Source organism: Microcaecilia unicolor, chromosome 5, assembly GCF_901765095.1.
Source record: "Microcaecilia unicolor chromosome 5, aMicUni1.1, whole genome shotgun sequence".
NCBI lineage: Eukaryota > Metazoa > Chordata > Amphibia > Gymnophiona > Siphonopidae > Microcaecilia > Microcaecilia unicolor.
In genome coordinates, this window is record NC_044035.1 from 194,355,542 (window position 1) to 194,380,999 (window position 25,458).

At 41.6% G+C, this 25,458-nt stretch overlaps 1 protein-coding gene across 1 annotated transcript in view; it reads right to left on the bottom strand.

Annotated features, from left to right (window-relative positions):
* The window catches only part of CTRB2 (chymotrypsinogen B2), a 141,470-nt gene extending 133,349 nt beyond the window's left edge, over positions 1 to 8,121 (bottom strand). The window contains exon 1 of the mRNA XM_030205013.1: positions 8,070 to 8,121. Coding sequence (XP_030060873.1) covers positions 8,070 to 8,121 — 52 coding nt within the window. The remainder of the gene's footprint in view (positions 1 to 8,069) is intronic.
* Positions 8,122 to 25,458: the final 17,337 nt, after the last annotated feature.

The following is a 25,458-nucleotide window of genomic DNA, read 5'->3' on the forward strand; positions in this document are numbered from 1 at the left end:
TACCATTTCTGACACCGGTATCCCACCCGAATCTTCCTCGGTGAAGACCGAAGCACAGAATTCATTCAATCTCTCTGCTACGTCTTTATCTTCCTTGATCGCCCCTTTTACCCCTCTGTCATCCAGCGGCCCAACCGTTCTTTTGCTGGCTTCCTGCTTTTTTTTTTTTTTTTTTAATTTATTTATTTATAATTTTCACAAAACTACAAACATATCCAGTTTGCAAAGTAAAACAGAGATACTTTCAAGGAAAAATAAATGCTAAATCTAGCATATATGAACTAAGCAATCTTTTCACTCTTTCTTAGACCACCACAGGGTGGGGGGAGGGGACTAATACAATTTTAAGGAGAAATATAGTCCAAAAGAAAAAGAAATTGCTTCAAATTGGCATAGTCCTGTTTGTTAATCTTCTTTAATTGCTGAATCAGTTTTCTTATTCAGGTAGATGGAATTTTAGCGTCCAGAAAAGACTTTAATTGGGGTGGCTCAAAAAACGTATTTAATGCCAGACATTCGAATTATACACTTACAAGGATATACCAAACGTAAAAATTGCTCCCATGCTCTCACTTCATCTCTTTAATGCAAGAAATTGTTTTGTCTTTGCCTGTGTTATTTTTGTAACATCGGGATAACCCAAATTTTTTGACCATAGAACCGTGTTGCAGAATATTAAAATAAAGTTTCATAATCAAATGCAAGTCCTGTTCAAAACCATAGGATACTATAAGAGTCCGTCTAGATGTATTTCAATTTCGCGTCCTCTAATAATGCAGTTAAGTTTGCATATCTACTACAGGAGATTCAAGTGTCTCTCCCGATTTGTTGAACATTAGGTAGGTAATACCCTTGTTACAAGGAGGATTTTCTGCAGGAGTTAACTTCAAAATCTCTTGAAAATATTTCTGGGGCTTCCTGCTTTTAATATACCGAAAAAAATATTTGTTATGTTTTTTGCCTCTAATGCTATCTTTATTTCGTAATCCCTCTTTGCCTTCTTTATCTGCGCCTTGCATTTGCTTTGACCTCCTTATGCTGCTGCTTCTTGTTATTTTCAGACGGTTCCTTCTTCCATTTTCTGAAGGCTTTTCTTTTAGCCCTAATAGCTTCCTTCACCTCACTTTTCAACATGCCGGCTGTCTTTTGGACTTCCGTCTTTCTTTTCTAATTCGCGGAAAGTGCAGAATCTAATATAACTTTGAGGAAGTGTCTACATCAAAAAGCATATTATCAACCAATCAGAGAGAAGATGGAATCAAATCTTTCATTCAGACTACATCCAAGTTATTTTATTTCTCTGTATTAAGTTTTAAATGGTAAGTCCAAGACCACTGTTTGATATGCTGAACTATCTATGAATAGTTTAAGATGGATTTGGGATGATGGAAGGGAGGGAAGAAGGAGAAGAAATAGACTGGGGGTGAAAGGGAAGGCAAAAGGAGAAGAGGGAGAGATGGAGTGGGGGGGGGGGGCAGAAGGGGAGAGGGAGGGCAGAAAGGGGAGAGGAAGAGATGGACTGGGGGTGGAAAGGAGGGCAGAAGGGGGAGAGAAGAGATGGCCAGAGGTAGGGGGAAGGAAGAGAGAAAGATGGCTGGGTGGAGGGAGCAAGAGAGGGATAGATAGACTTGGAGGTAGAAAAGAAGGCAGAAGTGGAGGGGAAAGATGGACTCAGGCCTGAAGAGGAGAGGGAAGATGCAGGTGTGGGGTAGTGCATGGAAGAGTTTCCAAATTTCCAAGTTTATTCAGCACCTACTATCCCACCCTATGGGAGCTGTCTGGTTGGTTTACAATCTAAAGCAAGAAATTCATAGCTAAAAGAAACAAGGACATTATACGGTATGAGCAGGGGAAGAGCTACAATCAAGACATAGAGAGGGGATAAAACAATAGGGATGCTCTACTACAGAACTGCAGCTTCCTCAAACATGCAGAAAAGGATTACCTATAAGCCTCTGCGAATAAGTGTGTCTTCAGTTCTACTTTAAAATTAGGTAAAGTGGATGAGAGCCTGAGTGAAAGAGGAAGGGTATTCCAAAGATAGGGTCCTTGCACAGAAAAGATAGAATCTGTGTTCATGAATAGAATACGATAATTGGGAATGATAATGGTTTTGTTGAGAGGAATGTAATGTTTGGTTTGGACAATATGGGATTAAAAGTTGTGTGAGATACAATGGTTCATTATTAAGATAAGAGTTTGAAGACTATAGCAGAATTTTAAAGTGATACTTAATAGGGAGCCAGTGGGCATCTTTAAGTGTGATGTGTCATGATCAAATTTCCTAACTTTAGTATTAGTCGGATTGCTGTGTTTGTATAGTCTAGAGACAGCACACTTCTTTTACTTACAGTAATTCAATTGTGTTATAACCAAGGATGTGAACTAGGGTATTAAGTGCAGATGGTGATAACAAAGATTGTACGTTACAAATTAACTATAGTTTATAGAAGCAACTACATACAACCCGAGAAATTTGAGGACAGAAAGAAAGCATAGAGACTAAGAGAAACCCGAGAATACAATCTGTATCTGTCTGAAGGAACAGAAAACCTGAGAGAAGAAAGGGAATGGGCCAGTTGTGGGTTTGTTGCTGTTGAGAAATAATGAATTTAGATTTTGAAGAGTTTAATACCAGATGATTATGATGTTAATCCGTATCATTATACAGAGCAGTAACTTCTAGAGATGAGCAAGAGTCCAGGGGAAGAGAATTTGGATTATCATCAGCTTACACATACATTATGAGTCCTAGAATTTATGCCAGGGTTAATTTCTATTAGCACACATTTAGCTTTTGTAAAAGGACCCCTGAATGTGTTATAATAAATGCACATCCCTATGAACTAAATGTGTTCTGAAACACTTTCTTTAAGCTTTCCATATGGATAACCTAAGTAACTGGGTAAGATTGAATATTTACTCTACAATGATTTCTCAGCACATGTTTTATCTACAAGGACATATGTACTTTTATGCAGCCTGTGTGTAGGTATTCCCAGGAGTGGAATTAGTTTTATATATCAGTGGCTCTATTTTATTTGTGTGTATTTTTAGTTAACTTATTGTATGAGAACATTTTTTAATTTATTATTTTGATTGATTGTAATCCATCTTTTACTGACTTACCCTTTTGCTAAAGCTTAGCATACACTAATGGACATTAGTGTGCGTCAGTGCCACATGGCCCATATGTATAAAATAGTACACACAAAATTTAGCATGTGTTAATTCCATTAGCATACACTAAGCTTTAGTAAAAGCCTCATGGAGGCATATTTTCAAAGCACTTAAACTCAAATTACAAAGAGGGGCATTTTCGATATGACGTCTAAGTCCGACTTTGGACGTTTTGCAAAAAATGTCCAAATCTGAATAGCAAAGAAGGTCATTTTGAAAAAAGAAAAATGTCTATCTTTTCTTTTTGAAAATATAAAGTTTTGTGATTTGGACGTTTTATTTTTTGGTCCATTAAAAAAAAAAAAAAGCTGTCCAAGTGCAAAATGCACAAAATCAAGCCATTGGGATGTAGGAGGAGCCAGAATTTTTAGTACACTGGTCCCCCTGACATCCCAGGAAGTAGTAGGGCATCCTAGGGGGCACTGCAGTGGACTTCATAAAATGCTCCCAGGTAAACATCTTACCATTGCACCCTTACCTTGTTTGCTGAGCCCGCCAAACCCACCCAAAACCCACTACCCCCAACTGTACACCACTACCATAGCCTTTACTGGTATAGTGGGTTTCTGGTGAGTTTTGGAGGGCTCACAGTTTTCTCCACAAGTGTAACAGGTAGGGGGAGGTTGAAGCCTGGGTCCACCTGTCTGCAGTGAACTGCACTCTCCACTAGACTACTCCAGGGACCTGCATGCTGTTCTAATGGACCTGAGTATAACATCTGAGGCTGGCACAGAGACTTGCAGGTAATGTTTTTCATCACATTTTTAGGGGATAGGAGGATGTTAGTGACACTGGGTGAATAAGGGGGAGGTAATCCCTGATTCCTCTAGTGGTCATCTGGTTATTTAGGGCACCTTTTGCAGTGGCGTAGCAAGGGCGGGTGGTGGGGGCGGTCCACCCCGGGTGTCAGCAGAGAGGGGGGTGCTCCACCGCTCCCGCTGCTCGCTCCTCTGGCACACCCCCCCCCCCCGCACCAGCCCTTTAAAAAGAAATCGCCGACGCTGGTAGCGAAGCGCAGCACCTCGTGTCTGCGATTGCAAGCAAAGAAGCGGATCATCTCATTGGGCCTTCCCTCACCTGTCCCGCCCTTCTCTGACCGCAACTTCCTATTTCCGCAAGGGCGGGACAGAGAGGGAAAGGCCCAATGAGATGATCCACTTCTTTTATATGCAGGACACGAGGTGCTGCGCTTCTCTATCGTGTCAGAGATTTCTCTGTAAAGACCGGTGGTGGCAGGGAGAAGACGAGGCAGGGTGAGGGTGAGGGGACTCGGATGGCAGAAGGGACTGGGTGGGGACAGATGGGGTGAGAGGACTCGGATGGCAGAAGGGATAGGGTGGGGGGCCCGGATGGCAGAAGGGACTGACGTGGGGGACAGATTGGGTGAGAGGGACCGGATGGCAGAAGGGACTGGTGGGGGACAGATGGGGTGAGAGGGACTCAGATGGCAGAAGGATAGGGTGGGAGGACTCGGATGGCAGAAGGGACTGGGTGGAGGACAGATAGGGTGGGGGATCGGATGGCAGAAGGGACTGGGTAGGGGACAGATGGGGTGAGAAGGGACTCAGATTGCAGAAGGACTGGGGGGGGACAGATGGGGTGAGGGGGACTCGGATGGCAGAAGGGACTGGGGTGGGGACAGATGGGAGAAGGGGCAATGGAGCTGGAACTGGGTCTGAAAAGTGGGCAGGAGGGAGAATGGGGTCATGCCTGGGGCAGGGTAGGTGGGAGAGAGAATCAATGGATTCTGGAACTAGGGCAGCCGCAGGTGGGATACTGGGGCTGAAACTGGGAGCCGAAAGAGGGGGCAATGAGAGAGGGAGAATAGATCCTGGATGGAAGGGGGAGTGAGAGTGAGGGCAGACCCTGAATGGATGGTAGAGGGAAGAGGGAGGGCAATGGTGGATCGAAGGAGCAAAGAGAAAGGGCAGACAGTGGATAGATGAGAGTGAAAGAGCAGACAGTGGATGGAAGGGGGCAGAGATAGAGGGCCAGATGCTAGATGGAAAGGAGAGAGAGAGGGCAGATGCTAGAAGATAAGGAGAGAGAGAGAGAGCAGGCAGACAGTGGATGGAAGGGGCAGGGAGAGAGGGCAGACATTGTATGGAGGGGACAGGAGAGAGAGAGCAGACACAGGATGGCAGGGAGAGAGAGAAGGACAGATGCTGGATGGAAGGAAGACAGTGAAAAGAAGATGAGGAAAACAGAAACCAGAGACAACAACTGTAAATAAAATATATTTTTATTTTTTTTGCTTTAGGATAAAGTAGTATTGTAGCTGTGTTAATAAATGCTTATAAATAGAACATGGAAATAAGGTAAGCTTTATTAGACTAATTTTAATACATTTTGACTAACTTTCGGAGAACAAACCCCTTCCTCAGGTCAGGATAGGATACTGTAACAGCACTATACTGTATTGATCTGAGGAAGGAGGTTTTGGCCTCTGAAAGCTAAATGTAATTAGTCCAATAAAATGATATTATTTTATTTTCTATTTTTGTTTTATTTCTATTTGTTAATTTGTAAAGTGATTGGTATTTGTTAGTTTTTTCAAATATACATCTGCTGTCTTTATATTTCGCACAGTACTTGGGGACATTTTCTGTTTCTGTGGTGTTGCATTGTATGCTCAGTCTGGCCTCTTGGGGGTTCAGTTTAATGTTTGTCTAAATAGAAAGTTTATGATTACTTATTCTATAGTGGTTTAGGGTGTATCTGTGTGTGAAACAGACATGGCTCTCAGTTGGCATTCACTGTGCAGGATCGAAGATCTGTACTATTCTGTCTGGTTTCGTTTACAATAGGTGAATTGATGTTGTAGTGCTCACTGTAGTGTTTAAAATGCTTTCCTTTTCCTTATGTGACTCGTAGAAATTACTGCTTATGGTATGGTAGAATTGCTCTAGAGATCCTGAGTGTTTTGTATTCTTGGTATGCCTAGTACTGGATTTTGGAGGGGGGTGTTAAAAAATGACCGGCCCCGGGTGTCAACTACCCTAGCTACGCCACTGCCTTTTTGTGCCTTATTTGTTATAAAAACAGGTCTAGCTCAAAACATCTTAGTTTTAGTCCTGGACATTTTGGTTTCTTCCATTATGGCTGAAAAACATTTAAGTCTCATATATGGTGGTATAGCAAATTGAAATAAACCATAAACCATAATTATGCAGGTGAATGTACATTTTCACATGTATTAGATGACCACTCAGCTCTATTCTATTATTTAAGTGCACAACTTGCTTCGCACATAGATGAAAAGAGGCAAACACGTGGATGGAACATGGGTTCCCACTTACGCACATAACTTACAGAATACTTGTTACATGCTAAAGTGCCACATTTTGTGTATTCATTTATGCCTGCTATTGAGATGTTGAAAGTGGGCTTGCCTAATTGTAGGTGTGTAGATGCCAATTTATATTAGCATTCTATAACAGTCTGGGTGCCTAGATTTTATAGAAGTAGCACTTGGTGTAATGCATTTAGGGGCATAACTGTGGCACTCAGTTATAGAATTGCCCCCTACATGTCCAGCCCCCTAAGAGAACATGATAGATGCATATAAAATACTGAGTGGAATGGAATGGGTAGATGTGACTCGCTTGTTTACTCTTTCCAAAACATTAGGACTAGGGGACACGCAATGAAGCTACAAAGTAGTAAATTTCAAACGAATCTGAGAAAATATTTCTTCACTCAGCATGTACTTAAACGTTGGAATTTGTTGCCAGAGAATGTGGTAAAAGCAGTTAGCTTAGTGGGGTTTAAAAAAGGCTTGGATAGCTTCCTACAAGAAAAGTCCATAAGCTATTATTAAAATGGACTGGAAAATCCATTTCTTATTTCTAGGATAAGCAGCATAAAATATATTGTACTGTTTTGGGACCTTGCCAGTGTACTTGTGACCTGGATTGGCCACTGTTGGAAATAGGATACTGGGCTTGATGGACCTTCGGTCTGTCCCTGTATGGCAACACTTATGTATTTATGTAACAATATTCAAAGAAACTTATCATTGTAAAGTGTTTGGGTAGACTGTCCCCTAGCTGTGGCTAAAGGTATGCACAGATTTTTACAGTGTCAGTATTTTTTTGTTAGATTAAACAGAGGCATTATCAGGAGAGTGAAAGCCCAGAAAGAAAATAGCATGTACAAATTCAGCTTTCAAAACTAGATGAACTGTTTTTACCCTGACTGACCACCGACCAAAATAGCTTGTGTAAATGTACACAGTCACATTTTATACATGAAGAGGGCAATCTATTTTTAGGTGGCAGGGAGGTGCCTATTTTGAGCCTACTTTCCTTTACAGGATACTGGCAGAACAGGTAGTATGCACATGTAATTTAAGTGAGTCCACAAAGTTGGTGTGCTTATGCCTAGACTCTGCCCATATGCATGCTCACCTTCAAACTACATGCCATCGCATTTAGGTGCCATTCTATAGAATAGCATTTAGCTGGAATATTGTCATGTACATGCATATGGGAAAGCATACACACATATATGCCAATATTCTGGTAATTTATGTGTTTTCTTGGCAACTAAATGCTGGCACCCACTTTATATAATTACCCAAAATGCATAGGCAGGTTTCAAAGTGGAACCAGCTAGGTTGTTTCCTTTAAAAGTTTAGCTACAAGTTCCATACATAGTAAAATGTGCATATATCCTGAAATAACACAGGCTATTGAAATTTGCTTCTTAATATTCAGAACACACTCCTTTCTTCCTATTTCTAATTTGCGTGTAACAGCATTGATTTTATTATTTTAACCAGTGTATATACAGCTAGTTAACGTATGTCAGAGTTAAGCTCTGGCAACCATAATATACAGCACTGGAAGTTCTAATTTCCGAAGAAGAGATGCCAAAATGTAACCCACCGTAAGTGGCACTGATAACAGCCAGGCAGTAGAGGAGCCAAAGGAGAGCCATGATAGTGCTGGAAACTCTAAGACTATAGAATAATCTGTTTTTCTCTTGCTTTTATATGCTGTGGTGATAAAGTGGTTAGCCAGCTGCAAGGTTCACCACATGCCTTTTTCACAAGAATGTCATTTCCACAAACTTTATCAAGCTCTAGTGCTCTATTCAGTGCAGTTTGAGACCTTGGAAGCAACTGTTAGACATATTTTTCCAAAGTTTGATAAGATGTTAATTTTAACCCCTTGTAAATACAATTTATCCAAGTCAATTACTACTATGCTTATTTGTGGGAGACAAAGAGAAGAGGAAATATGGCCAAAAAGGTTTACAGAACAAAATATTGAGCATATACTGATGGATTCTATATATTGCGCCTAGCGTTCCATGCTGAAATCTAAGCATATTCCATAACAACGTGCATAATTTAATTGGCTTAACAAACTAATCAGCGTTTTTAATAGCACTTAACAAGCAATAGTGAGTACTAATTGCCAAGTATTAGAATTTACATGTATAACTCGCTAAGCGTATTCTGTAATAAACTGCGCCTAAATTCCAAAGTGTTCAGTTCAAAAGGGGTGTAGCCATGGGTGGGGAAAATGGGCAGTTCATGGGCATTCCCAAATTTACGTACATTGTTATAGAATATGGCCCAGTCCGCATAAATCTATGTACAGGGATTTATGCCATTTTTGGTTGATGTAAATGGAGGCACATAGTTTTAGGCACTGGGATATCAACTAAGCGTATTCTATATACCAAGCCTAAATCTTATAGAATACGCTTAGGTGGTAATGCTTTCCATGTGGATTTTTTAAGTGCCCATAGGGCCCAATATTCAAAAAAAGCTTAGCTTCTAAATATATGCTCCAAAGTTAGAAGCTTAAAAGTTATGGTGGCAATTCTATAAATTAGTGCTAAGAGGCAGGCTAAGATGTAGGTGCCCTAATACTGTGTGCTTAGAGCAAGTGCTGTATAACAGCACTGGTTGCCAAGATTCTATTATAGAATACCAGCGTAAGTTGGCATTGTTGCACCTAAAGTCAGGTTCCAACAGTTATGTCAAGTCAACGGCAGTAGTAACTGTTGGTGCCTAAAGTTTTCCTAAAGTGTTCATATCTTATAGTATTCTATAAGTTACATGTGTACCTTGGAGACTTGCCCATGATTCACCCACTCTGTGCCCACATATGTAACCCCTTAAACTTATGCACTAAACGATTTTGGCTTGTATGTTATAGAATAGTTCTTAGTACTTAAGCACATAAATGCCAAATTGTGGCACCAATCATGCGCATAAGTGTTGTTATTCTATAATTTATGCACTTAATTATAGATTGCCTTATGTTTATAAACTTAAACCTACAGTCACAAAAAAGAGGGAATACAGCATACAAAAGCAACCAACTGAAAAATGAGCTTGCGGAGCTACTGCTAGTGATATGCAACTTATCCTTAAAATCGAGCGTGGTACTGGAAGATTGGAGGGTGGCCAATGTAACGCCCATTTTTAAAAAAGGCACCAGGGGAGATCCGGGAAATTATAGACCGGTGAGTCTGACGTTGGTGCCGGGGAAAATGGTAGAGGCTATTATTAAAAACAAAATTACAGAGCACATCCGAGGACATGGATTACTGAGACCGAGTCAGCACGGCTTTTGTGTGGGGAAATCTTGCCTGACCAATTTACTTCAATTCTTTGAAGGAGTAAACAAACATGTGGACAAGGGGAGCCGGTTGATATTGTGTATCTGGATTTTCAAAAAGCGTTTGACAAGGTAGCTCATGAAGGCTACAGAGGAAATTGGAGGGTCATGGATAGGAGGAAATGTCCTATTGTGGATTAAAAACTGGTTAAAGGATAGGAACAGAGAGTGGGGTTAAATGGGCAGTATTCACAATGGAAAAGGGTAGTTAGTGGGGTTCCTCAGGGGTCTGTGCTAGGACCACTGCTTTTTAATATATTTATAAATGATTTAGAGATGGGAGTAACTAGCGAGGTAATTAAATTTGCTGATGACACAAAGTTATTCAAAGTCGTCAACCTCGCGACAGGATTGTGAAAATTACAAGAGGACCTTACGAGACTGGGAGACTGGGTGGCTAAATGGCAGATGACGTTTAAGGTGAGCAAGTGCAAGGTGATGCATGTGGGAAAAAAAGAACCCAAATTATAGCTACGTCATGCAAGGTTCCACGTTAGGAGTTACGGACCAAGAAAGGGATCTGGGTGTCGTCGCGATAACACACTGAAACCTTCTGCTCAGTGTGCTGCTGCGGCTAGGAAAGCGAATAGAATGTTGGGTATTATTAGGAAAGGTATGGAAAACAGGTGTGAGGATGTTATAATGCCTTTGTATCGCTCCATGGTGCGACCGCACCTTGAGTATTGTGTTCAATTCTGGTCGCCGCATCTCAAGAAAGATATAGTAGAATTGGAAAAGGTGCAGCGAAGGGCGGCTAAAATGATAACGGGGATGGGACGACTTCCCTATGAAGAAAGACTAAGGAGGCTAGGGCTATTCAGCTTGGAGAAGAGACGGCTGAGGGAGACATGATAGAGGTATATAAAATAATGAATGGAGTGGAACAGGTGGATGTGAAGCGTCTGTTCACGCTTTCCAAAATACTAGGACTAAGGGGGCATGTGATTAAACTACAGTGTAGTAAATTTAAAACAAATCGGAGAAAAAAATTTTCTTCACCCAACGTGTAATTAAACTCTGGAATTCATTGCCTGAAAATGTGGTGAAGGCGGTTAGCTTAGCAGAGTTTAAAAAGGGGTTGGACGGTTTCCTAAAGGACAAGTCCATAAACCGCTACTAAACGGACTTGGAAAAATCCAAAATTCCAGGAATAACATGTATAGAATGTTTGTACATTTGGGAAGCTTGCCAGGTGCCCTTGGCCTGGATTGGCCGCTGTCATGGACAAGATGCTGGGCTCGATGGACCCTTGGTCTTTTCTCAGTATGGCATTACTTATGTACTTATGTACTTAACTTAAGCCTGCCATTCGTTTGCCTAGATTTATGAGCCTAGAGCTGAAATCAGTGCTAAGCTCCTATTGTCCTCAATCTGCTGCTGTTGCCACCCATTTTATATGATTCTAAATGTAGGTGTTCACTGAAATTTTGACTATAAAGGTAAGCATTTGGCCCTAATAAATTTTCAAAAAGGCCAATTTAGGAGCATAACTCTCAGTTAGGAGTGTAAATCCTTTGAATATCGGGCACATTGATAAGAAGCAGATTTCCATCTAGTGGGATACTGACCACTAATATGTTAAGAAAATTGTTTTATAGAAGTTACTATCCCAATTCTATATATGGTGCTAAAAATTGCACATGCAATTTGATTGCATAATGAGCCAATTAGTGCTGATCATTGGGCGCTAATTGGCAATAATTAAAATTTACACATGCATCGTTTAGTCATTATTCTATAAAGATGTGTGTGTGTAAATTTTTACATGCAGATCCAAAAAGTGGGCATGGCCACGGGAGGGACATGAGCAGGTCTGGAACATTCCTGGAATTTGTGTGGAGTGTTACAAATTAGGCAGATCCACGCCTTATTTAGGTGCAAGGATTTACACCAGGTTTTAGTTGGTGTAAATCCTTGCACCCATAATTGGGTACGGATCCTGGCACCAAATGCTATTCTATAAATGCCGCCCAACATGGGGAACCGTTTTATGGAATAGCGCTTAGCGCTGTTTTTTGTGCTGATTTTGCAGTGCCACATACAGAATTTAGTCCTATATATGTATGGGGCAAAGTAGAACAAGAGCTCAACTGGTAACATTTTTTTAAATGCTAAGGATGGGATGAGAGTGAGGCTTACTTTCTTCAGCCCCTTTCAGACCTTGGGTCCCTCAGAAAGAGGGGGAATCTGAAGGGAGTGAGGAAAGGGATCCAGAGTTCCAGAAAGAACTAACTGTCAGAATAGTAAACCAGGGTGATATACTAGAGCACTGGGATGCTTGGGAGACTTCTAGAATACAATTAAGTAGATTCACACCATTTCTATGTATTTTTTATATCACAGTTTTTATATACCGCATAACTCAGATTCTAGGTGGTTTACAAAATATCACATCCATAATTATCTAGACATAAAATACAATGCATAAAATTCTTCTCATAACCCTGGAAATCCAGTAATAACTGGACCCAGTAAGTCTGATAACATGTAAAAAGTCCTTAATCAATCCCCCTCCAAATTAAAAGCTTTGCTAAATAGAAAAGCCTATCATCTACAAATTCAAATACAGAAATGATTCCAGATGATGATCCAGCATGGCAACAGTTGTATCCCTTCTTGAACAATGATAGCATTAGTTTGTTCATGTGTTCATTCAACAAGATGTGACTATGCTAATCCATTGGAGGAGTGGCCTAGTGGTTAGGGTGGTGGACTTTGGTCCTGAGGAACTGAGTTCAATTCCCACTTCAGGTACAGGCAGCTCCTTGTGATTATGAGCAAATCACTTAACCCTCCATTGCCCCTTGTAAGCCGCAGTGAGCCTGCCATGAGTGGGAAAGTGTGGGGTACAAATGTAACAAAAAAAGTTGTTAGTCTGTTTGCCGAAGGAACATGCTCAGTGACTGCAAGTAGTGGATTTTCCCCAAGTCCATCTTATGAACTTTTCTTTTAGGAAGCTATCCAAACCTTTTTTAAACCCCACTAAGCTGTTTTTACCACATTCTCTGGCAATGAATTCCAGAGTTTAATTACATGTTGAGTGAAGAAATATTTTCTCCTTTTTGTTTGAAATTTACTACTTTGTAGCTTCATTGCGTGCCCCCTAGTCGTAGTATTTTTGGAAACAATAAACAAGCGATTCACGTCTACCCATTCCACTCCACTCATTATTTTATAGACCTCTATCGTATCTCCCTTCAGCCGTCTGTTCTCCAAGTTGATGAGCCCTAGTCACTTTAGCCTTTCCTCATAGGGAAGTCATCCCATCCCCTTTATCATTTTTGTTGCCCTTCTCTGTACCTTTTCTAATTCCACTATATCTTTTTTGAGATGCCGTGACCAGAATTGCACACAGTATTCGAGGTACGGTCACACCATAGAGCGATACAAAGGCATTATGATGTTTTCCATTCCTTTCCTAATAATAACTAATGCTCTATTTGCTTTTTTAGTTGCTGCAGCACAATGAACAGAGGGTTTCAACGTATCAATGATGACACCTAGATCCCTTTCCTGGTCGATGATTCCTAATGTGGAATCTTGCATCAGATAACTATAGTTCGGGTTCCTCTTTCCCACATGCATCACTTTGCACTTGCTCACATGAAATGTCATCTGCCATTTGGATTCCCAGTCTCGTAAGGTCCTCTTGTAAATTTTCACAATCCTCTTGCAATTTAACAACAGAATAGCTTTATGTCATCAGCAAATTTAATTACCTCACTAGTTACTCCCATCTCTACATAATTTTTAAATATGTTAAAAAGAAGTGGTCCCATCACAGACCCCTGGGGAACACCACTATCTACCCTTCTCCATTGAGAATACTGACCATTTAACCCTACTTTCTGCTTTCTATTTTTTTTTACCAGTTTTTAATCCACAATAGAACACTACCTCCTATCCCATGCCTCTCCAATTTCCTCTGGAGTCTTTCATGAGGTCTTTTGTCAAATGCCTTTTGAAAATCCGAGTAAACAATATCAACCAGTTCACCTTTATCCATATGTTTGTTCACCCATTAATCTATGCTTTTGAATATGCTCTGTAATTTTGTTCTTTATAATAGTATCTACCATTTTGCCCGGCACCGACATCAGGTTCACCGGTCTATAATTTCCCCGATCACCTCTGGAACCTTTTTAAAAAAATAGGCATTACATTAGCCACCCTCAAATCTTTCGGTGCCATGCTTGATTTTAAAGATAAATTACATATTACTAACAATAGTTCTGCAAGTCCATTTTCAATTCTATCAGTACTCTAGGATGAATACCATTCGGTCCAGTTAATTTGCTACTCTTCTATCTGTCAAATTGCACCATTACATCTTCTAGGTTTATAGAAATTTCATTCAGTTTCTCTGACACATCAGCTTTGAATACCATTTCTGGCACCGGTATCTCTCCCAAATCTTCCTTAGTGAAGACCGAAGCAAAGAGTTCATTTGATCTCTCTGCTATGGCTTTGTCTTCCCTGAGTGCCCCTTTTACTTCTTGGTCATCTAGCGGTTCAACTGATTCTTTTGCCAACGTCTTGCTTTTAATATACCTAAAAGGGTTTTTACTATCGGGTAATTTTACTAATGGCCTGCACTGGTGTAGATATGTGTATTGGAAGCACAAAGGTCCATTTTCATTGCACCTGCAAAAAAGGTCTTTGGGGGGGGGGGGCTGAAAATGGAAGTGCAGCAAAATAAAAATTGGCGCCCGTCCATTTTGGGCTTGAGACATTACCGCCACCCATTGACCTAGCGGTAAAGTCTCACACGTTAACCGAGCAGTAATGGTGTATGTGTGTATAATGCTGATTATCACCTGGTTAGTGCATGTGCCGGAAAATTTCCGATGCACTTAGTGGACACGTGAAAAAAATGAAATTAGCACCCGGGCCATGCGGTAGCTCTAACGCAATGTTTTTTCAAAGTCCCTCTTTGCTTTCCTTATCAGTGCTTTGCATTTGACTTGCCATTCCTTATGCTGTTTCTTATTATTTTCAGTCGGATCCTTCTTCCATTTTCTGAAGGATTTTCTTTTAGTTCTAATAGCTTCCTTCACCTCACTTTTTAACCATGCCGGCTGCCACTTGGCCTCCCTTCCTCCTTTTTTAATATATGGAATATAACTGGTCTGGGCTTCCAGGATGATATTTTTGAACAGCATTCATACCTGATGTAAATTTTTGATTTCTTTTGTGTACTACTCCAGAGCCAATATCAAATCTGATCGTATATGATCATCATTGTTATCAAGTGACCCCAATACAATTACCTCTTGCACTAAGACCTCCACTAAGGACTAAGTGTAGAATTTTTCCTTCTCTTTTTGATTCCTGTACCAGCTGCTCCATAAAGCAGTCCTTGATTTTGTCAAGAAATTTTACCTCCCTAGCATGCTCTTATGTTACATTACCCAGTCAATATCAGGGTAATTGAAATCACCAATTATTAATGTGCTCCCCAGTTTGTTAGCCTACCTAATTTCTGATAACACTTCCAGATATCTGTTTATCCTGGCCAGGTGGACGGTAGAACACTCCTATCACCATTCTTTTCCCTTTTACACATGAAATTTCAATCCATAGGGATTCCAAGATGTGTTTTGTATCCTGCTGAGTTTTCAATCTATTTGACTCAAGACCCTCCTTAAGATACAATGCTGCCCCTCCACCAATTCGATCCATCCTATCACTACAGTATAATTTGTACCCTGGTATGACACTGTCCCACTGGTTATCCTCCTTCCTCCAGGTCTCAGAGATGCCTATTATACCTAATTTTTCATTTAGTGCAATATATTCTAACTATCCCATATTATTTATTAGGCTTCTAGCTTTTGCTTATAGACATTTCAAAGTACATTGTTTGTTCCTATTTACATCTTGCTCAGCAGTTGACAATGCAAATTTTCAGTCTTTTGTCTGCTTTTTATTTAACGACACCTGGTCTACTATGGTCTCTATTGCAACCTCACTATCGGGATACCCTACCTTCCCTGTTTTAGTCATATCTTTGAAAGATACCTTGTTCCGAACCATGCACTTTTGAATGACAGTCGGCCTTCCCCAAGTTTCTAGTTTAAAAGCTGCTCTATTAGAGAATGACTCGGGGATAAAGGTTGTTCCCATCCTCACCCCGTCCCCATGGATTCTGTCTCTTTCTCCACTCCATCCCCACAGTTTCTGTCTCTGTTCCCATCCCTGTTGGTTTTGCCCCATCCCTGCCCTGTCCCCGCATGCTCTGTCTCCATCCCCGCCCCATCCCTGCAGATTCTGTCCCTGTCCCATGAGCTCTGTCATTCTGTATGTCCTAGTGGGAGAGTAATATGCCCTATGAAGCACTGTTATGGTTTTTTAATCTGTGTATGAATAATAAGTCATCAACAATTTCAGGATTCAGTTTAGCTCGCCTGTCTTCCACAGTCCTTCCTGCAATAGAAAATGTCATCTCAGAAGATGTGCTGGTAGCAGGTATGTACAGGATCCCCCATGCAAATTTTGTCAGTTGTGGCCAGCACTTTTGCTTGTTTTTCCAAAAAATGAAAACATCATTGCCTGCATCTCTCGAACATAAATAATTATCCAATTCATTAACAGCCTTCAAAGTAGAGAATGACACTGGGACAAAGTTTGTCCCTACCCCCGCAAGCTCTTTCCCCATCCCTGCCCTGTCGTGGGATCTGTCCCCGTCCCTACCCCATCCCCTCAGGCTCTGTCCCTGCCCCCTCCTAGCAGGCTCTGTCCACGTCTCCATCCCCCTAATGACAAAACCTGGCTACTCCTCTGGGCGTGATCTAATGGTTAGAGCAGTGAACTGAGAACCAGGGAAACTGGACAAGTCATTTTCACCCTCCACTGTCATTATACAAACCAGAGGTGCCAATGGGCTGCCCCAAAGAATGGTGATGTGTCTGAAGTATAAATTTATACAATTTCACATGTGGGAAAAATTCACAGAAGAACCAAAACAGAAAGGTGAAGTGCGGGGGGAAAGCCCTGAATAAAGAACCTGGGGGATAGGGGAGGGTGAAAAGGGGTTATGTAGGGGCGGTGATATAAGAAGTAAATTGGAGTCCATAGTCAGCCCAGGGAGTATAGAGGGAGGCAGTGATGAGGATAAGTGACAGAAAAGCACAGCACAGCACCCCATCCCATCAGGCAAAGGTATGGTTGCCCTGGCTTCAATTTGATTTCTGGAACTGGGGTGGCAAAGTAATGGCAAGGTATTTTTCGAGGTGGCACCTCTGTCCTCCCTGTAACAATATCTTTATACCCAAGACAGATAGGACACACAATGAAAAACAAATAGGAGTAAAACGGCAAGGCTATAAAAATGCAAATTTGTTGAAGGTGGGCTTAAATTGAGGAGGGGCAACTTTTAAGATTATATCATCAGATTTTTCATATTTCTAAGAGAACTGTGGTTTTGTAAATTATGGCCGTTTTGCTCCTGTTTGTTTTTCATTGTGTGTCCTATCTGTCTTGGCTAGATTATAATCTCCATGGAGTAGGAACTGTCCTCCTCTCCTCCAGTTTTACCCAAGTAACTTAAATCTTTTGATATCTGCATTCACTATGGATCTATATAGGTGTTTCTGTCAATTTTCTGAAGGTTTTTCCATAGATAAATGTGTTGGGGTGATGCAGCTGCAAAATCTACAGTTCAGATACTTTTATACCCTGTGTTCCTTGCCAGGCCACAGTTTTTAAAGAGAAGCTTTATTGGGTGTTTTGTTTTGAAAATAGCTCATAGAATCCACAGACAGACTGAAAATTGTTCCAGTAATTTCTCATAAAGGGGTATGATGTATTTATTCCACTATACCTCCATATTTACTTAGAAATTGCACCAAAGCAAGCTGTGATCCTGTTGGGATGAAAGTCTGGACCAGCTGTACCTGATTAACTTCCCTTGAGCATGGATTTTTAAAGGTTAGTAATCAAATAACAATAATCTAAAAATCTAAATACACATAGTTATAAGGTATAAGAGACATTAAAGATAATGAAATGTTTATCCAATAGACTACCTTGCCTTTACCATAAGGTTTATTTTCCTAGCTTTTAAGCAGTAACATGTTCTGAAAGGCTATCTTTTTGCAAAAATATACTTATTTTTTTAAAGTTCTTTCAATACTAGGAAATTTCCACCTACACATTTATTGTTGCTGTTGGAAAAACATATTATAGACTCGTGGAAAAACATTAAGCATGGAATGTCAGTACAAGCGTAAGGACAAGGCCTGGAGAACATGCAGGCCTTTCCTACTAATGCACTAGATAAGTAATATAGGCATCCAATTTATTAGCACTGCTTGTAAGCAGCATGAGCAATGAACAGAGCAGGGAGACTGGTGCAAATAGAAAACTTAAGGACGTCACTGATTTAACTTTTAATGGCAAGTGGAAAGAGGTTTTGTTTCTAATAATTTTCAGTAGAACATTTTACCCTCTTTTCTAACAAACTGCATAGCTCTCCTTGTAGTTCTCATGTTGCAATGGAAATAGAAAGAACATCCCATTCTCTCAACTGTGTCCATCAACAGGACTGCATGTGTCAGCCACCATCTGCTCTTAGTGCCAGGAAAACAGTGAGAATGTGAAACGTGACACATTTTTAACATGATGTGACAAATACTGCACTCACTGGAAATAACGGACTATCTTAATAGACCAAAATCTGCGGTAAATCAGAAAACCATTTGCTTCACTGACAGTGTCTTCTGCTCTGGTCTCCAGAAAATCGAAAGGGGTAGTTATTTATAATCCACTCTTAAGCTACTTTTGTTGGTGCTATTCTTTCCGATGTGGTGCAGCTGGGGTTTAATACCCCATGGAAATCATGAGCAGTAGTACTTCACCTAGAGGAGTTGCTCATCCTTTTAATGGTTGCTCAAAACAAACCTAAAATAGTATTCAGGCCTATTATTTAATTTTCTGGAGTGGCACCATTGTTGCATTGAACAGTTGTGAGGTTCAAGGTTGGGTATCTACTTGGGAACATTTATGTTTGTTTGCAAATTTCAGTGGGAGTGTAACTTATTTATATATTTATTAATTTTTCCCTACCTGTCTGTTTGATATATCGCCATATGGGGGTATACAGGGGGCAGTTTAATTATTTATTTATGGAAATTTATGTTCAGCTGAGGAAGAGGCCCAGCCAGGATAAAGAGGAAAGGCTACAGAGGAGGGAGGGCAACTACTAGATGAATTCCCTGCTAAAGCACTGCTGGTCCTCCAAGATGCAGCACCTCCTCCCCCTGTCCCTCCTCCCAAGCAGCAGTGCCTCCTGTCACACCTCCCTTGGCTCTACGACAATAGGTCTGATTTGGGGGACATTTTTTTTGTGATTATATTGGGGTTGCATTAATTTATAAAGATACAGTATATTTTTGTTGCTTTGTTGGGGTGGATTTTTAAATTCCGCATAAATTGCAGTTGACTTTAAATTATGTGTGGCATATTTATTATCTTAGAAACTCAAATGAAGGGTATTTTGTACATTTTTATACAGATTGATACCTTAGAACCTAGGAGGTACAGACCAGTAGCATTGTCTCATTGCCATTCAGGACTGAAAAAGATTTGTTACAAAGGAATGGGGAAAGTGACAAAAATATGTGAACATATAGCAGTGATATAGATGCTACATTACTACCTTCCAGAGATACTCCTGCATCATCACCTCCTCTAAACTGCTATTCCCTAGGCTGATGTTATCCCCTAATGTGTGGGACATTGAAGATCTAGTAGCACAATCTTGCTTGTGATCAAGACTTGGAAGGTTCTTATGGGCCTGTGGAGGAAGGACAGAGAGCATCAAATTCTTTGAAAAGAAGAAGAAACTGAAAAGAAGCTTGCTATGGAGGTAAAACCTCATAATACAACATTTTGAGCTAAATTTGAAGCAGGAAGCCTATCAGGGACTCAGTTGGACCAATAGATGACAGTTGGGTACAAGGGACACTCAGGGAGGACAAGGCCATAGTGAAGAGACATAGGGACAGATTCAGTAAATGGTGCCCAATGTTAGGCGCCAGGAAGAATCTGCACCTAGCACTGTTCTATAAAGGGCGCTCCTTGGCTGAGCACACTATATAGAATAGCACTTAGCACGGATTCCTATGCCCAATTTTGAGTGTGAGGACTTATGCCTGCTGAAACCTGGTGTAAATCCTGGTGCACAAGTTGGGCACATAACCCTGGTATTGTATAACACTGTGCCTAAATTTTGGGGATGCCCCTAACCTGCTCATGCCCCTCTCATTGCCCTACCCCCTTTTGAGTTATACGTGAGACAATTTAGACATGCAACACCATCCAGGAAAAGGATCTAGGTGTCATTGTGAACAAGTGAATGAGAGCTTCTGCTCAGTGTGTGCCAGCAGACAAAGATGCAAATAGAATGTTAGAAATTGTTAGGAAAGGAACAGAGAATGAAACAAAGAGTTATATTATTTCTATAAAGCTCTATGGTGTGTCTGCATCTGGCTCAATTGTTTTCTCTGAAGTTCAAGGTGAGTGACATTCAGATAATTTTCCTTCCCAAGATAGCTCGCAATCTAGGTTTGTATCTGAAGCAATAGAGGGTTAAGTGACTTGCTCAAGGTCACAAGGAACAGCAGTGGTTTATGAACCCTAGCATCCCTGATTCTTAGGTGGTTGCTTTAACCATTAGGGCATTCCTCCACAACGTATTGCATATAATTCTAAATATCACATCTTTAAAAAAATGTAGCAGAATTTAAAAAGATACAGAGAAGGATGACCAAAATGATAAATGGGATGGAACAACTTTCATATGAGAAAAAGCAAACAAAGTTTGGTCTCTTCAGCTTGGAGAAAAGATGGCTGACAGGAAATATGACAGAGGTCTATAAAAAATCCTGAATGGTGCGGAACAGGTGCAAGCAAGAGAAAAATACAAATAAAATCCAGAAAGTAAAAGATAAACCTTTCAGTTTTCCACCCCTGGAGAGAAACAAAACAAATAACTCTCACAGGCACAGTGAAGTACTGTATAAGGTAAAAAGAACGATTGCAGACTTTTTCTTTACATACATAATCAGTCAGAGGAGCCCCATGACCAGGACTCCTTAGTTAGATCTGCTTCAAGAACATCCAGGTTATAGAAAGGTGCTCTGATTGAGCAGCTGTCCACTGAAGGGATGAAGGTATGACACCTCCTTAATCACCCATTATCTACTGTCCCCCTCCCTCTCCCCTGAAAGTGAAACCAGAAAGAAATACCAGGCTCTATAACAGCTTCAGGTATTAGGGGCATTCTTAGAGCAGGAAGCAAGTCTGAGGAGTAGCCTAGTGATTAGTGTAGTGGACTGTAAACCACAGGACCCACATTGAAATCTAAAATCAACTTTTTTTTTTAATTGTGAGCCTTACAGAAACAGAAAAATACCTATTGTGCCTAAATATTAATAAAAAACAATACACCTACAAACCTGAAGTGGTACGCATTCAGGTACAGTAGGTATTTTTCTGTTCCTGGAGGGGTCACAATTACAAAACCAAAGAGTTAAAGTGGGATTTGAATTTGTGATCCTTGGTTTATAGTTTACTGCACTAACCACTCAGCTGACCTCTGCTCTCCACAAATGTCTGTTTGGCCATTTTCTAAGAATGCTGCTATACAGATGTCTGTGACCCTTGTTTTTCACTGTTCAAAATGTGGACCTTTCAGTTTGTAAAATGGATGTTCATGCTGGATGTTTCCAGTGCATGGACATCCATCTCACTTATTCTTGAACAGGCTGTATCCTGTTTAAAAATACATATGAGATGGACATCCATTTGGGACATTCTGACTTAAATGTCCCTATTTTGATTTGGATGTCCTTTAACCCCCCCCCCCCCCCATCACTCCTGGTATGGGGCTCAAATTTACAGATTCCTGTTACACCACAAAGGAGTTCATATCTTTGTATGATTGGTTTAAGCAAGTTTTTAGTCACGTAGCACTCTGGAAGGTTTCAGTCATGTAGCACTCCAGAAAGATCTTAACTAAAGGGAGCTCTGTGGATCATTACCTGAACTTTTCTGCAAATGTCTCTTCTTACATTACATCCCCTAATTCACAGAACTCTACATTGTCCTAACCATTCATCATCATCTGGATGATTTTTGATTACACATAAGTACCAGTCTATATTCTTCATGATGTTGCATGACATTAATGGAAAAGGCAATTTTCCATTTTGGTTTCTAGTGTTTGACCCAGTTTATGCTAAAAGTTTCTTTTTCAGTGTTCCATGGTATCTTACCATAGACCAGTGGTGACATTAAACACAGTTACTGTGGCTTTGAGAGCCTCATGGAAGGAATTTTTGTAACTTGCTGAAAAACAATCCTTACATCTTTCAACTGACCACCTGAATTTAGTATAATCAATAATTTAGCTTATAACATTATATTTCCCTCTTTTGATTCTTAGAGACAATAACAATATTGGAACAAAGAGCATAATAATAATACATTAAATGAAGGATCATATATAAATTGTTCAATAGATCCAAAAATAATACTTTGGAACACGCCCACATTTTATAAAATATGGGATAAGTGTGTCTGCGATGATGAAAAAAAAAAAGTGAGGAGAATGGATGAGGATACCAACTGTTTTATATTTATTCACTTAAAAAATTCACTTAAAAAATTACATGTGCATAACAGCGACCCGACACGGCCGTGTTTCGGCACAATGGCCTGCTTCAGGGGTCTTTTCACAATTTGCCGATAACTCTTAGGAGAGGAGTATTTAGATGCTCGTTTTTAAAAAAAATATATATATCTCATATATATTATTTTTGAAGAGAGGAGACCAGAGATTTGTTTCCTGTTATTTCCCTTGGAACAAACATTCTAAACTACATCATTCAAGGTTATAAAGACCCCTGAAGCAGGCCATTGTGCCGAAACACGGCCGTGTCGGGTCGCTGTTATGCACATGTAATTTTTTAAGTGAATTTTTTAAGTGAATAAATATAAAACAGTTGGTATCCTCATCCATTCTCCTCACTTTTTTGTTTCATCTTCACGGTGTCGTGAGGATTTTTTACCTCCTTTTTTGCCTTCGATAAGTGTGTCTGCTACATTTCTTTGAAGAGGTGAATAAATATGGAAAAAGGTGAGCCAGTTGATATTGAGGGTCATTTTTGATATGACATCTAAGTCCGACTTTGGACGTTTTGCAAAAAGCATCCAAAATCTGAATAGGAAAGAAGGTCATTTTCCAAAAAGAAAAATACCTATCTTTTTTTTTTTTTTTTTTGAAAATACTGTTTTAAACAAGGTTTTGTGATTTGGATGTTCTGTTTTGTGGTCCATTTTTGAAAAAAATAAAATATCCAAGTGTAAAACGCATAAAATCAAGCCATTGGGATGTAGGAGGAGCCAGCATTTTTAGTAGACTGGTCCCCCAGACATCCCAGAAAAGCAATAGGGCACCATAGGAGGCACTGCAGTGGACTTCATAAAATGCTCCAGATACACATCTCACCATTGCTCCCTTAACTTGTCTGCTGAGTCCCCCAAAACCCACCCAAAACCCCCTACCCCCAACTGTACACCACTACCATAGCCCTTATGGGTGAAGGGGGCACCTATATATGGGTACAGTGGGTTTCTGGAGAGTTTTGGAGGGCTCACAGTTTCCTTCACAAGTGTAATAGGTAGGTGAAAGTATGGGCCTGGGTCCACCTGTCTGCAGTGCACTACACCCACCTGCTCCAGGGACCTGCATGCTGTTCTAATGGACCTCAGGCTGGCATAGAGGCTGGCAAATAATGTTTTAAATCACATTTTGAGGGGTGGGAGGGGATTAGTGACCACTGGTGGAATAAGGAGAGGTCATCCCTGATTCCCTCTAGTGGTCATCTGGTCATTTAGGGCACCTTTTTGTGCCTTATTCATTATAAAAACAAGTCTAGCTCAAAACATCGTCGTTTCAGTCCTAGACAATTTTGTTTTGATCCATTATGGCTGAAAAACGTCCAAGTGTTAGGAGCAGTGCTTTTTTTGTGCCGGTACGCAACGGTACGCAACGGTACGGCGTACCGGCAACTTTTTCTCCTCCTCCCCTCCCCTCCCATTATTTCCAGCGATTCTCCGCCTCTCTCCTGCCCTCCCATCGACGTGCAGCGATTTTTCCGTCCCTCCCCTGCCCTCACCTCCCCCATTTCCAGCGATTCTTCGTCCCCCAGCATCCTCCTTCATTGCCTGCCAGCCAGCGTCGGAGTCAGAAGCGAACGGTGCAGGCAGCGATTGGCTGGCAGCATCGTAGCTTCCCTCTGCAAGTCCCGCCTATGAGTAAACAGGAAGTTGTAGGCGGGACTTGCAGAGGGAAGCTACGACGCTGCCAGCCAATCGCTGCCTGCACCGTTCGCTTCTGCGTCCGATGCTGGCTGGCAGGCAGTGAAGGAGGACGCTGGGGGACGAAGAATCGCTGGATATGGGAGAGGTGAGGGCAGGGGAGGGACGGAAAAATCGCTGCACGTCGATGGGAGGGCAGGGGAGAGGTGGAGAATCGCTGGAAATAATGGGAGGGAAGGGCAGGGGAGAGAGAATTGCTGGACATTGGATGGGAGGGAAGGGCAAGGGAGCGAGAATTGCTGGACATGGGAAGAGCAGGGGAGAGAGAATTGCTGGACATGGGATGGGATGGGAGGGAAGGGCAAGGGAGAGAGAATTGCTGGACATGGGAAGGGCAAGGGAGAGAGAATTGCTGGACATGGGAAGGGCAGGGGAGAGAGAATTGCTGGACATGGGAGGGAAGGGCAGGTGAGAGAGAATTGCTGGACATGGGATGGGATGGGAGGGAAGGGCAAGGGAGAGAGAATTGCTGGACATGGGAAGGGCAGGGGAGAGAGAATTGCTGGACATGGGAAGGGCAGGGGAGAGAGAATTGCAGGACATGGGATGGGAGAGAAGGGTAGGGGAGAGAGAATTGCTGGACATGGGATGGGATGGGAGGGAAGGGCAAGGGTTAGAGAATTGCTGGACATGGGAAGTGCAGGGGAGAGAGAATTGCTGGACATGGGTTGGGAGGGAAGGGCAAGAGAGAGAGAATCGCTGGATATGGGAGAGGTGAGGGCAGGGGAGGGACGGAAAAATCGCTGCTCGTCGATGGGAGGGCAGGGGAGAGGCGGAGAATCGCTGGAAATAATGGGAGGGAAGGGCAGGGGAGAGAGAATTGCTGGACATTGGATGGGAGGGAAGGGCAAGGGAGCGAGAATTGCTGGACATGGGAAGGGCAGGGGAGAGAGAATTGCTGGACATGGGATGGGATGGAAGGGAAGGGCAAGGGAGAGAGAATCGCTGGATATGGGAGAGGTGAGGGCAGGGGAGGGACGGAAAAATCGCTGCACGTCGATGGGAGGGCAGGGGAGAGGCGGAGAATCGCTGGAAATAATGGGAGGGAAAGGGCAGGGGAGAGAGAATTGCTGGACATTGGATGGGAGGGAAGGGCAAGGGAGCGAGAATTGCTGGACATGGGAGGGAAGGGCAGGGGAGAGAGAATTGCTGGACATGGGATGGGAGGGAAGGGCAAGGGAGAGAGAATTGCTGGACATGGGAAGGGCAGGGGAGAGAGAATTGCTGGACATGGGAAGGGCAGGGGAGAGAGAAT